The sequence below is a fragment of the Mustela erminea genome, chromosome 5 (assembly GCF_009829155.1).
Source record: "Mustela erminea isolate mMusErm1 chromosome 5, mMusErm1.Pri, whole genome shotgun sequence".
Lineage (NCBI taxonomy): Eukaryota > Metazoa > Chordata > Mammalia > Carnivora > Mustelidae > Mustela > Mustela erminea.
In genome coordinates this window covers 129,623,576-129,637,173 of record NC_045618.1, presented here as the reverse complement: position 1 = coordinate 129,637,173, position 13,598 = coordinate 129,623,576, and the positions used below count along the sequence as shown (strand labels likewise).

General features: G+C 52.4%; 1 protein-coding gene across 4 annotated transcripts in view; it reads left to right on the top strand.

The window, feature by feature from the left end:
• The window catches only part of ADCK1 (aarF domain containing kinase 1), a 123,133-nt gene that overhangs the window by 67,243 nt on the left and 42,292 nt on the right, over nucleotides 1-13,598 (top strand). For all 4 annotated transcript variants that reach the window (XM_032344803.1, XM_032344804.1, XM_032344805.1 and 1 more), the window contains one exon: nucleotides 11,742-11,900. In XM_032344803.1, the coding sequence (XP_032200694.1) occupies nucleotides 11,742-11,900 (159 nt within the window). The remainder of the gene's footprint in view (nucleotides 1-11,741; nucleotides 11,901-13,598) is intronic.

The following is a 13,598-nucleotide window of genomic DNA, read 5'->3' as shown; positions in this document are numbered from 1 at the left end:
GGACAAGCTGCCACCGCAGTCTTCGATCGAATTGTAGGGGAATGGCAGGATGTTACACAAGTGACCAGAAGAATAAAAATGTAAAAACACCCATGATAAATGCCACAAGGGAAAAGTAGAGGGTGCTCTGCGTTTAGAAGGCTGGAGGGGGGGGTCTTTCTGAGGGCTAAGTGGTGATTAAACTGAGACCAGGAAGGGTTAGGAGAAGGAGGCAGAGGGAACAGAATGCAGAGGCCTCAGGTGGGAAAGAGCATGGATCCATCTGGGGACAGAAGGGAGTGGTGGTGGCAGGTAGAGAGATGCTGGAAGATGCAGCTGGAGATGTGCATTGGGCTCACCCGGGGGCCCAAGTTCAGCAACCAGTGTTGGGCTCTCTGGAGAGAGTGGCACCATCCACAGTGGCCTGCACGGGGACCAGGGCTGGGACCGGGAGACAGTTACCAGGCACTTGTGTTCATCTGGACAAGTGGGAGGGTCTGTGGGGGAGGGAAGGGCAGGGAACACTTGGCTCCCGGGACGCTGGCATGATCAGTGAGGGACCCCCGAGAATAGACATGGTGCTGAGGGGGCTGGTGGGGCTGCATGAGCTGCTCACCCCACTGGCAGTTTGGGGAATGCTTTTTCTTTTCTTTTTTTTTTTTTTTTAAGATTTTATTTTTTTATTTATTTGACAGAGAGAGAGATCACAAGTAGGCAGAGAGGCAGGCAGAGAGAGAGAGAGGAGGAAGCAGGCTCCCTGCCGAGCAGAGAGCCCGATGCGGGACTCGATCCCAGGACCCTGAGATCATGACCTGAGCCGAAGGCAGCGGCCCAACCCACTGAGCCACCCAGGCATCCCGGGAATGCTTTTTCTGAGGGGCTGGGCTTTGCCCAGTGGACCCCTTTCTCTTTAGAGTCAGTGGTCAGAGAGATGGAGAGTCTATGTGGGACTGAGCAGTTTGGGGTTTGGCATTGAGAGGCTGAGTCTGGCATTGGGTTCCTGGTTTCCAGACATTAAAAAAAAAAAGTCCTCAGCACCCTGATCTAAGGAGAGTTCTGAGAGAGAGAGAGAGAGAGAGTGAGAGAGAGAGTATGACTGTCCCCACAGCCAGGCTTATAGGGGAGGCTGTTCCTCCCATAGCTGGAGCACCTCCTGCAAATGACCATCACAGGACTATGTCTCCCTGGGGACCCTACTGCTCTCCCATCTTTGCTGTGTGAGCCGATGACTGGTGGTTTTGTGTGAGGTCGTAAAGGAAACTGAGCTTCTTGGGAAGAGGCTGGTTTTAGGATTTGACCTGGGGCCTGGGAAGGAATACCGTGTAAGAGGCCGCCGGGGGAGCGGAGGACACCTGCACAGGGTGGGGGAGGCGGGACTGGTTCTAGGTCTCATCACCTGGCACGGAACCAGAACTGTGATGTGCCTTCCTGGTGCCGTGGCTTGGGGTTCTCATATGACCCGTGTTTGCACACTGTGCGTGCAGCCCCTGTCCGCTCCCCAGCCCTCTAGCCTCAACATTGCCCTGGGAAATGCAGCGAAAGAATGAAACAAACCCATCCTGAGAGTGATACGCTCGTGCTCCGCATCAGCGGTCAGCAGGCTTCTTCCTCGTGGAGGCCTGGGTTAGGGTCCTAGCCCTGCTGTGACAAAGAGCACGGCTTTAGTGGCCTCAGACAAGATAGTGGCCTCAGACAAGAGAGTTATAATCTTCCTGTTCTGTGGGCCAGAAAACCTCAAATTCAAGGGTTGGCTGGGCTGCGTTCCTTCCAGCAGCTCTCGGGGAGCTGTAAGAAAGTATGTTCGGTTGAGCATTTAGTCTCTTGCCTTGTCCGGCTTCTGGAGGCTGCCCGCGTTCCTCAGCGTGTGGCCCAGTCCTCCCTCATCCCAGCCAGCCTCGTGGCGTCTTTCAGTCTCTCTCTCTCATTCTTTCACCTTGCCTCCCTCTGTCATATTTGCTGCTCCCATTCTGACCCTCCTGTCTCCCTCTTACAAGGACCGGGTGATTCCCTTGGGCCATATAGTCCTCCAGGCTGCTCTCCCCCTCTGGGTAGCCTTTGAGGACTGGGACATAGACATCTTTGGGGGGCCATCTCTCTACCCACCATTGGGCCAGCTGGTAAATATTTGAGGTTTTTTGGGCCAACCAGTCACTGTCACAGCTGCTTACCTCTGCTGTGGCAACGTGGGAGAAGCCACAGACGTGTGATGAATGGGTGGGTTGTGTCCCAGTGAAAGTTCATTCAGGGACACTGAAGTTGAATTTCATGTAGTATTCATGTATCAGAAAATACTGTTCTTTTGGTTTTTTTCCAAACATTTAAAATGTCAAAAAAGTATTCTTAGCTGGTGGGCTGTATACAAAAACAGGCATGGGCCTGGTTTTGGCCCAAGGGCCATCGCTTGCTGCCCCCTGCTCTAGATGCCTAATACCCTTTAACACTTAGGACAACACCCTTGCAAAATGAGTGTTGTTATCATCACTCCCATCTTGCAGAAGTTAATGGACCTAAGCACTTCTCCTGAGGCCTCACGGCTGCCTGTCGGCAGGTAGGGCTGCTCACACCAGAGCCGGTGTTCTTTACCCTCCCCTCGCTTGGCCAGGTCAGCCAGGCGTGCATGTAATGACCTCAGAATTTAGACTTTCTCTTCCCTGTAGATCCTGAAGGTCTGGGTTTGCCCCCTTTAAAAATCTCTGGGCGCTGCTTCTGTTACATGCAAAGCGAATCTGGAAAACTTCTTACTTGGGTGTTCTAGGAAGATCGCCAGGGCTTTGGTACCTGAGCCCTCGGATTTGGGGCTCCGGGGCATAGGAACATAGCTTAGGCTCATTTGCCGTGTGACATTTTTCCACCTGTCCCAAGGCTAGGGAAGTCTATCCTGACAGGAAATGGTGCCGCCGTAAGCAAGGGCGCCTTCTGAGACGTGTGTGCGCCACTGTGGTCGGGCTCCCCCCCCACCCCCACAGCCCCGCCATGGGCACGAGCTGCGGGTGAGGACTCCTCCCCCAGGGGGAGATCTGGAGGGCCCAACTCAGCCTGGATTCTGGGGTGGGAGTTGTTGGCCATCTTCTTTCTGGCTCTCACTTCCCTGTGTCTTGTTCCCCTTGTGTATGGTTTCCACAAGCCCTTCCCGCTGCCTAGATGTCTCCTCCTTCATCTGGTTCACTGCCTCTTCAGATCTCAGTTCTTTGTCACCTCCTCCAAGAAGTGCTCCCTGACCAGGTTTAATCCTCTGAACACAGGCTCTTACGGTATCAGCTACTTCTCCCTTCATATCATGTATCAAAGTTGGCCATTTACCTTTTCCTTTGATTACTTGATTAATGCCTGTCTTGCCACTGGACTTCAATTTCCAGTGGTGACTCCAGAGGGGGGGTAGCTGAACCTGATTTGGACCCAGGCCCCACTGAGGCCCTGGTGACTAGCACAGTGCCTTGCTTATATTAGTCACGTAAGCTCTTCTCTACAAAGTGGAGGCTGTTGTATCTCCTCTGTCCAACCTCAAGAAGGCCAAGAGCACTTAGGAGCACTTTGAGGGCGACAAACAGTATGCAGGTGTAAGAAAGTATGTTCGGTTGAGCATTTAGTCTCTGTTGAGCAAAGATGTCCTGACGTCCCTTATACCAAACCAAACTCAAGTTCAAGGAAGAGGTACTAAGTTCTCACCTAGGTAGGTTGCCATAGAGAGGGGACGGAGCTCCTGGCCCCACCTGTCTCTCACTTATGTGCTGGGGGGTAAGCACTGGCTCTCAGGCACCCCATGGTTCCAGGGATGGCTCACTGCTTCTACACGGTGATCACCCCACAGATAACCTACGTAGGCCGGGTCCTGGCTTGTGAGGCATCCTGGCTTCATACTGCACCTCATTCCGCACAATTTCTTCTATCCCGGAGATCTCTGTCACAGGCAGAGACAGAGACACGTCACCCAGGGAGGCTGTACAAGTTATTAAGATGGGGATGTTGAAAGATTAGATTTATGACAGCCAACGGTGGATTATGAAGAATAATTTATCAAATGTCAGTGCCTGCAGCCTACAATTTACAGAAGGTTTGCTTAAGCTGAGGAGATCTGATTGGATTGCCCCCACCCCCACCTCTAATGAGTGACAGATCTAATGGATGGCTTCCCAGGCTGGCCAACCACACTGGGTGTTTATCTGCTTTTTATTAATCATTATTATCACAACATTTCCATAGAGTCCTTCCAACTGCAAGTCTCGAAGTGCCCAGCACCCGCCAGGTTCCCTCAGCTACCCTGAAGGAACTGTAGCCACCTCTGGGAAGTGCGTTCGCTCCTCCGAATCATCTGGAAGGCCCAACGTCCCCTCGCCAGGAAGAGGTTAGGGAAAATTGAACCTCACTCATTCACTAAGAAATACTTACTGAGTACCAGTGATGTGCCAGGGGCCTTGAATACAGTGCTGAGCAAAAATGGAAAAAGTCTGTCATTTAGAAGGGAAAAGGGAGATCCAGCAAATATAAGTCAGGGCAGAGTGCAGCTGTGTTCCTTGCTCTCCAGAAGGGCACCCTGAATTCTGAGGACATAAACGTATTACCTCCTCCTCCTGAAGAGGTAATCGTTGCTCTGTGATTTGAAGGGGGAGATGGAGCAGGATCAGACTTGGTGGCTTGTGTTAAGGATTTTGGCTCTGGTAGGCTGAGTGGTTTAAAAAGTGGTTTAAACGGAGAGAAGTGACATAACCAGTTTATGTTTGGAAGACTCACTTTAGCTACCTGTGGAGGATAGATTGGAGGAGAAAGGAATACTGTGGCTTTTACTCAAGGACAGGATAGAACTGAGAGCCTGGAAATGCTGGCTCTTCGTCCAGTGCTCTTTTTATTATACCACTCTGTCCTCTTTATGGAGGCATTAAATGGGCATCCAGTATTCCTGCCAGAATTATCAGGGCTCTCTCATAGGCCATATTCTAGACACTTCATGTGTGTTATTTCATATGATGACTCTGTGAGGTAGGGATTAGAATTCCCATTTTACAGATGAGGAAGCTGAGGCACAGATGGGTCATCGTCTTGGTAACTGACCAAGCCAGCGCAGCATGGAGCCAAAATCTGAGCCTGGGAAATCTGACCCAGACCTGGCACTGGAATTACCATGCCCTATTTCTCAGGTCCTACTGTGCTGGCCAGCTGGTGGGCATTCTCAGGGAACAAACCCACGGCCTTGGGGTGTGACTGCTCCTGGCTTCTTGCTTCTCTGCCAGTCGCTGGTCACTGTCCTGTGGGAGGAGGGACACTCAGTCTGAACCGTGATGCCCTTGACAGAGCCAGGCGCGTGATTATCCTGTACCTAGAGGCTCTTAGCACATTGGTAACAGCTGAGGCTTATGCCAGCCTCCTCGTGCAAATTTAGAGAGCGGCACTATTTTATAATTTCTGTGGTTGACCCTTGTCAAGAAAGGCCTCAGGTTCTGCCGCTGGCCCTTCGTTCTTTCTTCCCAGCTAGGCAATAGCAATAGCTAGTGGCTCTGCAGAACGAATAGTTTGATCTTCTAGAACCCCAGAGAGAACACAGATTCTATGGAAGACAGGGACTCTGTGTCCTCGAGCTATTATTCTCATTATTATATGTATTATAATAAATTGCTCTGTGTGGGAAACCGGAGGTGGGGGTAGTCCCACCTTGAGGCAGGGCACCTGTTGAGTGGGGACAAAGAGACACTTGGGTGCCTTGGCCCCCCCACCCACCCCCCACGACTTCCCAGGGTCTACATCATGATATCGGAGGTCTTTTCTTCTGATCTTGCCAGAAAGTCCCACCAGGGTTGGGTGAATTGGCACTGGGTTGGGGGGGCACTGTCGCCAGCAGGCCCTGTTAAAATGCAAGTATGTTTTCTAGAGGCTGTTACCTTATTTTCTGGATGGCGGTCTCCTCATGGCCAGAGATGATGTCTGTGTTGTTGGCCCATGTACCCAGCATGGTTTCTGTCATGTGGCAGGCCTGCAGGTACGTGTTTGCTGACTGATGGACTTGAGCTACAGAGTGGCAGATTGGTTTCATTTCCTGTATTAACTCTGGTCAGTTGGTAGTGGCAGCCCAGAGCACTGTGTGGGGAGAGATGCTGAGGCAGCATCTGGGCCCACAGCAGAAACAGATGCTGTGATCGATTAGTGATGTCTGGCATGGATGTGCGTGGGGTGTAGTAGTTAGCTGTTGCTGCAGAGCAGATTACCCGCAAACAATAAGCACTTGACACAGTACAGTTTCTGTGGGCCAGGAATGTGGGCATGCCTTCCTGGGTGGTTCTGGCTCCGTCTCTGTGAGGGCGGAGTCAAGCTCCGGGCAGGGGGCTGCAGTCATTCGAAGGCCTGAGTGGGGGAGGAGACTCTGCCTCCAAGATGATTCACTGTGGGCAGAAGGCCTTGCTTCCTCATCCCTGGACCGCTCTGCGCACTGCTCGAGTGTCCTATTGGCATGGCGGCTCACTGCTGCGGGAGTGCGCTCTCCGGGAGAGGACAGGAAGGTGTCACAGTGACGTCTCGGAAGGCATGCCCTAACTTCCTCTTTGTGCTGCTGTCATGGATCTAGCTCACGCTCAGGTGGGCAGTGGGCTGCACCTCACAAGGGGAGGGGTATGTAAGCACCTGTGGATATATTTTAAAGCTGCTGCAGGAGGGATGGGAGGGCATGGGTCACCTAGTTGCTGTCAGTGTCAGGTGTTTCTTAGAAGGAGCGGGAATGACCCTGAACAGGTAGGATGCAAAACCAGGCATGTTTAAGTGGAAGGAGCAGGAATTTTAGCTAAGTGAGATAGCAGCTGGCGGGGTGACGGTGAGATGGAGGGGTGCCAGCGGCAGGTCCCTGCAAAACGGTGCCGGGAGGAAGGGGTGGGTTTCCAGCAGAGGCATATGGGAAGTGATGGTGGGGTTTCTGCTCAAGGCAGGCAGTCCGGACTTTGCAGAGTCCTAGGAGGCTGGAGCTATCTTATCAGCTTCAGGCTGGGGGTAGGGAGTGGGGCAGGTTCACTCCAGCTACTCCATTAGTACGGGGACTTGTCCCTCTCCCCGTCAGACTGTGGTGGATGGCTGAAGCCCCCCCCCCCCCCCCCGCCAGCCAGGCGTGGGGACAGGGGCATCTCTAGACCTCAAGAGCCAGGTGTTGTTTGCTGCTGATGCCATGGTAACCTGCCCCAGGTGCCCTGGGCTGTCTTCCCAGCTCCTAAGTGGGAACTGCCTGGCCTTGGCAGCTAGGCCTGGACTTGCCTGTTTTGAGGCAAGCTCCTATCTGTTCATCTGCAGCCATCCAGTTCTGGGTTTGTCAGATTTGTTGGCATCATCTTATGTCAAGGATATTTGAGGGAGTATATCCAGAAGAGGTCTGATGTGCATTACTCTGGGGACAGCAGGATGGAATATTTGAAATTGGGCCATCTTGGAAAATCCAGGACATCTCTTTTCCTGGGGCTGGTGAGGGGCCTGAGGCTGGCTGGCGGATGGAGAGACTTAGTGAAACTCCTTCCAAGAGTCATATTATGGCTTTTACAGAAGATCCTGACTTCCCATTACCTTATTTTGGGTGAAACGAGGACCCTGGCCAGTGCTTGGCTGCCCAGTGTGGCCTTTTGGAAACATTGACCAGAAAACTGGCTTCGTGGGAAGCTGTAGAGCTAATTTTCTGGAGCTTCTTCCTCTTGGCCCTGTACCTGGGTCTAAAATCACGTGGTCTAGGTTTCCTGGGCCCCAGCTGATGCCAGCCTGCTGGTCTTAACCTGAGCCGTGGGGTGTGTGTGTGTGTGACACATTTCTTCTTGCCCTCCTGATGTTTTCTGCTCATAAAAAAACAAACACCACCTCCCACTTTTACACACATGCGCGTGCGTGCGCACACACACATGCAAACATAGACACACCCTGAAAAACCAGACCATACAGAGCTAGAGAAACTTTTTTCCTGATTATTTTTCCTTTTCTAGACAGGGACATCGATATATTTGAATCATGGGCCGACAGTAATTAAAAAGCACATAACCAGTCATTTTAAAATGCAGCTGTTTTACTTAATTGATTTTGTCGCCAGACCCAGAGGAAAAAACGAGGAACGGGGGAAAGACAGGCTTAGAAGGGGAGACAGGTTTCTGCGAGCGACTGGAGGCAGCCGAGGGCCCTGCTTGAATCTAATTGCTGCCCGTGCTGCAGTTGGTTTCTGCTAATGGCTTTCTGCTCAGAGGGCTGGGGGTTGGGGCCCGAGGGGAGGGGCGGCGTTGGTGTCAGCTGCACGGGGGGTATAATTCTGCTTTCGGGACAGGGTCTATTTTTCCTTACTATCTATCAGCGTAAAGTACTTCCACTGAGCACTTTGAATCAAGGTTCCATTTAGAGATACTTTATTCATATTTAATTACAGGCTGCAGCACCAATCTTTAATTACCTTTTTTATAAGCCAGCTAGGAACATTCACTAGCAATCAATTATTTTGTGTGTGTGTGTGTGTGTGTGTGTGTGTGTAAGCACAGGAGGGTGTGGGGGTGTGACTTGCTTCCTGATAGAGGGGAAAGGATGGCTGCAGGGACCCTGGGGAGGTGGTGGGTGGGCAGGGGTGGGGTGGGGAATCTGCCCAAGAGGTTCCCTGTGCAGATTGGGTGGTGCATTTCCCATGCCTCTCTTTGCTGCCACTGGTCAAGCTGGGATTAGGGCAGGTCCTCACAGCGGGGGCCTCTTTCAGGGTGCTGTGTTGGCACCTGGGCTGAGCTCCAGACCCCCTGCCTGCTCTGGTGGAGACAGCGAACAGTGGGAGGCCCCCTTCTCAGTCCCCGGGGATATGGCAGACCGGGCTTCCTCTTACCCAGGAGACGGGGAAATGCTTGCCTCAGCCCTTTCCTTCCTTCACCTCTCCCTGGAGTGCTCCTGGCAGCTGTTCTTGCCACACAGCCCTAGTGATGCCATGTCACTCTTCAGTTGCAATGACTCTGCAACGTCCCTGCAATGACACTGGTTTGAAGCCTGGCTGTCCTTCTTAGGAAACGAGCCAGTGTTCCCAGGGAGCCACGTGGAGGCTTGGGGTGAGGAGTAGAGTCAAGTGACCCCCCAAGTCCTTTTGCAGTGGGCAGAGGGGGCCATTCCAGCTGCCTGGGAAGGTCTGAGTTTGCAGATCTGCTCCAGAAAGCATTCTCCTTGGTGCTCCTTCAGGAACAACCAGACGGTTTCTAAAGGCAGTTCTCGCTTATTTCATTACGTAATGGCTTGGAATGTTGCTGAAGTCTACCTCCCTTCTATTCCTGGATCCCTGTCCCAGCAGGAGGGCACTGAGGGGAGGGGCTAGGGGAGGGAAAGGAACTCACACTTATTGAGCCTCTTGGGGGTGCCCGGCACCATGCCTATGTTTCTTTCATCTAACCCAGATGGGGCCTGAGAACTCTCAGTCAGAGCCCCTTCATCCTTGTGTGACAGAAAACAACTGAAACTGACTTAAGCAAAAAAGGGAATTATAGGGTGCATCTTCAGGCATGGCTAGATCAAGGGGCCCAAACTTGCTGACCAAGATTTTCTCTATCTCTTGGCTCTGCTTTCCTCTTTGTTGCTACCCTGGGATTCCTGGTAGCTCTAGACTTCAACTTTTTACGTTCAAGTTCAGCAGAGAGAAAGAATCTTTTCTCCCACAGTTCAAACAAAAGTGAAACAGTTGAGTCTGATTAGATCAGTTGGGTGGCATGTCCATCTCTGAACCCATCAGTGTGACCCAGGGTATTCAAGTTTCTGATTGGCCAGGCTGGGGTCTCATACCCATTCTGGTGTAATGGGTAGAGTCCACTTGGGTAAATCCCACACAGGACATGTGCTTTTACATTGGGGGCCTTTAGACTAGGAGGGGTGTGGGAGCCGGAAGGTCCATCCTTGAAAAGGAAGAAAGAGTTGATTCAGTTCCTCTCCAAGGGATTCAGTCTTTCAACAGATTTGTATTTGCCACAAGCTAGTTCCGGTGCTATTCTCTTTTTTTTTTTTTTTTTTTTTAAGATTTTATTTATTAGTGTGTATGAGCAGGGAGAGCACCAGAGGTAGAAGCAGACTCCCCACTGAGCAAGCAGCCCGGCTCGGGGCTGGATCCCAGGACCTTGGGATCATGACCGAAGCCGAAGGCAGATGCTTAACTGACTGAGCCACCCGGGTGCCCCTCTGGTGCTATTCTAAGCGCAGGGAATTCAGCAGCTAGTAAGACAGACAAAAATCTCTGCCCACCTGAAGGTGATGTTCTAATGGGATCTACAGGGATGGTGGTTCTTTTGTTCTCCCAAGCCAAGCCCAAGTCCAGGATAAAGGGAGAGACCTAGGATGATTGATGTGGGGACACTCTGGTCCTCAGGGAACCTCGAACTCAGGAGGGAAGGAAAAAGACAAGTGTGCGTTGGGGAAGGGTGGGAAGAAGTAGGCATGGGGAGGGGCCCAAATAAAAACCCAGTGAAGAAGAAGGAGGCCGGGGAAGCCAATCCGTACCCATCTCCCGTGACAGAGAAGTGTGGGCCCCTCCCATGTGGCCTGGACCTTTGGCTTCTGAAGGATGTTGATAAATGGGATGGAGTTTAGCGAAAGCTACGAAAATGATGACAGGGCTGGAGGGAGTGATTTATGAGGGAGATTAGCAAGGTGTCGGCGCAGCCTCGTAAGCAGAGCGATGGGATGGTGGCCGAGGGTCGTCTGACGGCTGAAGTCCAAGGAGAGGAGGGGGCCTCAGGGCAGGAGAGAGTGTCTGATGCAGAAGGGGCCTGGGGGAGGCAGGGGCATGGATGGATGGGCCTCAGGGTGAGAGCCTGGGGGACGGGAGAAGGAGGACCACGGGACTAATCCTGTGTGGACACATTCATATGTGTGTGTGTGTGAGAGAGAGAGAGTGAGAGAGAGAGAAGGAGAGAGAATATGTCTGGACCTTCTAGGATTGGAAAGCTGTATAGGGATTTCAAAAAGTGGGCAGAGGGTCAGAATTTCAGCCTTGGACATTTTTACAAAAGGCTTTTGGGTTTTTTTTTTTCCCATCTGGTAAAATATTACCACCTGGACCGTGTAGGTGCGATCCCTCAAGTCACAAAGACTTTTTTCCCTTCAGGAAAATTTGGTTTGGCATTTTTAAAAGGGAAGGAGGGAAGGAAGAAAGGAAGAGAAGACAGAAGAGAAAGGAGCAATACGTATTCCATTTTGTAGAGGAAGGCCGAGGGGTCTGCCCAAGGCCACCTTTGGGTGACATTGCAGATGGGGACCAAAAGCGAGGCTGGGGTGTGTAGCCCTGGGGTCTCTGCCAGTTGGCCAGGCTGAGGGTGGGTTTGGGGACCTGTGTTGAGCTGCTGTTCAGGCAGGAACAAGAGGTGGCTACTGCATTTGGAACCTCCAAACTGGGGTCCCTTGAGCTCTTCCATGTTGGCGGATTGGAGTATCTGATCCCTGTATTGGGCTGTCTGGGGCCGGGGTTCTGTTAACTCTTGATTTCGTGTCCCTGTGTAACAGCCCTGGGGTGCAGTGGTGCGTAATTAAATGAGCAGATGGTCCTCAGTTCTGAACGTTCTGGACAACACTTCTTTGGCCTTGAATGGAGGTGCTCAGGGCACCCATGCATGCGTATGTGGACACCCCTCCGCGTGTGTTTTCTCTCTCGCTCCCTCCGTATGCCTGCTGTGAATCTCCATGGCAGCAAAGAGCCCGCACAAGGCATTGGGTTGGCGTACAACTGGTAGAGCAGAAAATCTATTGGCCTGGCCCGTCCCCTCTCACTGAACTGAGTCATCTTAATTGCTCTGTCCTCTCTCCACTCTTGACAGATCCATGATTTGTTTGTGAGCTTTGACGACACCCCCCTGGGGGCCGCCTCCCTGGCCCAGGTCCACAAGGCGGTGCTGCGTGATGGGCGGACCGTGGCCGTGAAGGTCCAGCATCCAAAGGTGCAGTCTCAGAGCTCGAAGGACATTCTCCTGATGGAGGTGAGAGCCTGCCCCTTCCTTTGTCCTCGCTTTATATTTCTCTGGAAACTAGGTGGCTCCAGGGACACTGGTTCAAGGCAGCTGAGTGGAGTGTGACCCATTGAACAGCAGAGTGGCTGAGGGAAGCTTGAGACCATGACAAAGGAGGTGTCCTGACAATGCTGTGACTGGTGGACCTGTGGCTGGGCACATCAGTTCGTCTTGATTTGTTCCTAGGAACGGTCTGGGGATGGTCTCAGAGCATGACGTGTAGCCAACGAGACCTCAGGTGGATGTTGAAGAAATGAGATGAACCAAAAGTGATTTCCTTGGGGGTAGAAAAGTTACATCTTAATTTGTTAAATTGTAACAAAAGGGAGCAAGTGGAGAACCAAGGGATGTAAAAATGACAGGAAGATCCCATAGAAACATTTACCCAGATTCCATGTTTGCTTATCTCCTGTTCTGAGTGAACAAGCTTGTCCACCTACAAATGTTCCTGGGCGAAACCCAGGTGGAGACTGTATCTCTGGACTTTTCTAGTTCTGTTCCCAGAGCAAGGGAGGGTGAGGTGGGTGCTGGTTGGGTGGTGGCCACAGCCTGGCCCCGGGAGGGCAGGCGTTTCACCTTCCAGTGTGTCCCTCCCCTTCTCTGCGGGCTGCCTTCCCCTGTTCTCTTTCCTCACTCTGGACTCATAGTCTGTTTCCTCAGTTCACCCTAAGCTCCGAACGTGCATGGAAGGTCACTTTTGCACCAGGTGCTAGGTGGGTCGTGGGGGGAGTGAGGGAGCGCCATCTTCATTCCCGGGGGAATTCCCCGTTTAGTGGATGGGCAGGTCTGGACACCAACAGCCACGGTGTGGGGACATGAGCTCCGCCAAAGGGGTGTCTGCATGGGGCCCTCAGCGCATGGTGCGTCGACTGGTGTGTTGGGGGCGGGGCTTCACGGAGGGGCCCGTGAGACGGCGGGGCAGGGGGAGGATAGCCAGCCTGTGAGGAGGTCCAGTCTCAGAGGAACAGGGTGGGCTTGGAGAAGAATTGAGCTGGTTCAGGTGGTATGGGTGGGAGTGGCTGCAGAGGGGGCTGGGAAGTAGGCAGAGACCACACAGAGGGCCTGATCTCCCAGGCCAAGGCACAGAACAGCATACACAGCAAATCCGGATCTTCTGTGGACCCAAGCAGATCTGATTCTCTCCTGTAGCCAGCAGGGAACCATTTGAGAATTTTAAATCAGGGGAATGTCGTGATCAGATGTACATGAGAGACAAAAGTCTGTTGGCAGTCTGGAGGATGTATAGGAAGGCAGAAAGACTGTGGCCAGGGCGACTAATGGAGGGGCTGCTGCACCGGTCTGAGCCAACAATAATGATGTGACCCAGGCAGTATCGTGGGAGTGAAGGGGAGGCATGAGCCGAGGGGCGGAGTCATCAGGACGTGGTGAGCAGCTTTCCGTGCGGTGGAGGCAAATAATGGTAGGAATGAATGGAAGGAGAGTAAAACAAATTGTAGGTTTCTGGCTTACATGATTGGGTTTGGGTGTCTTTCACCAGTGTATCAGTCGGGGTCCAGTTAGGAAGAAACAAAATCGCGCTACGTATTTCCAGCAGACGGAATTTAAAAGAGAAGATGGGGCTCTCTCGGGATGGAATTGCAGAGAGGCCAGATGGGAGTGTGAGACAGTTACCAACGGCTGGAAGCCACTGCCACCCTCAAGGTGGAG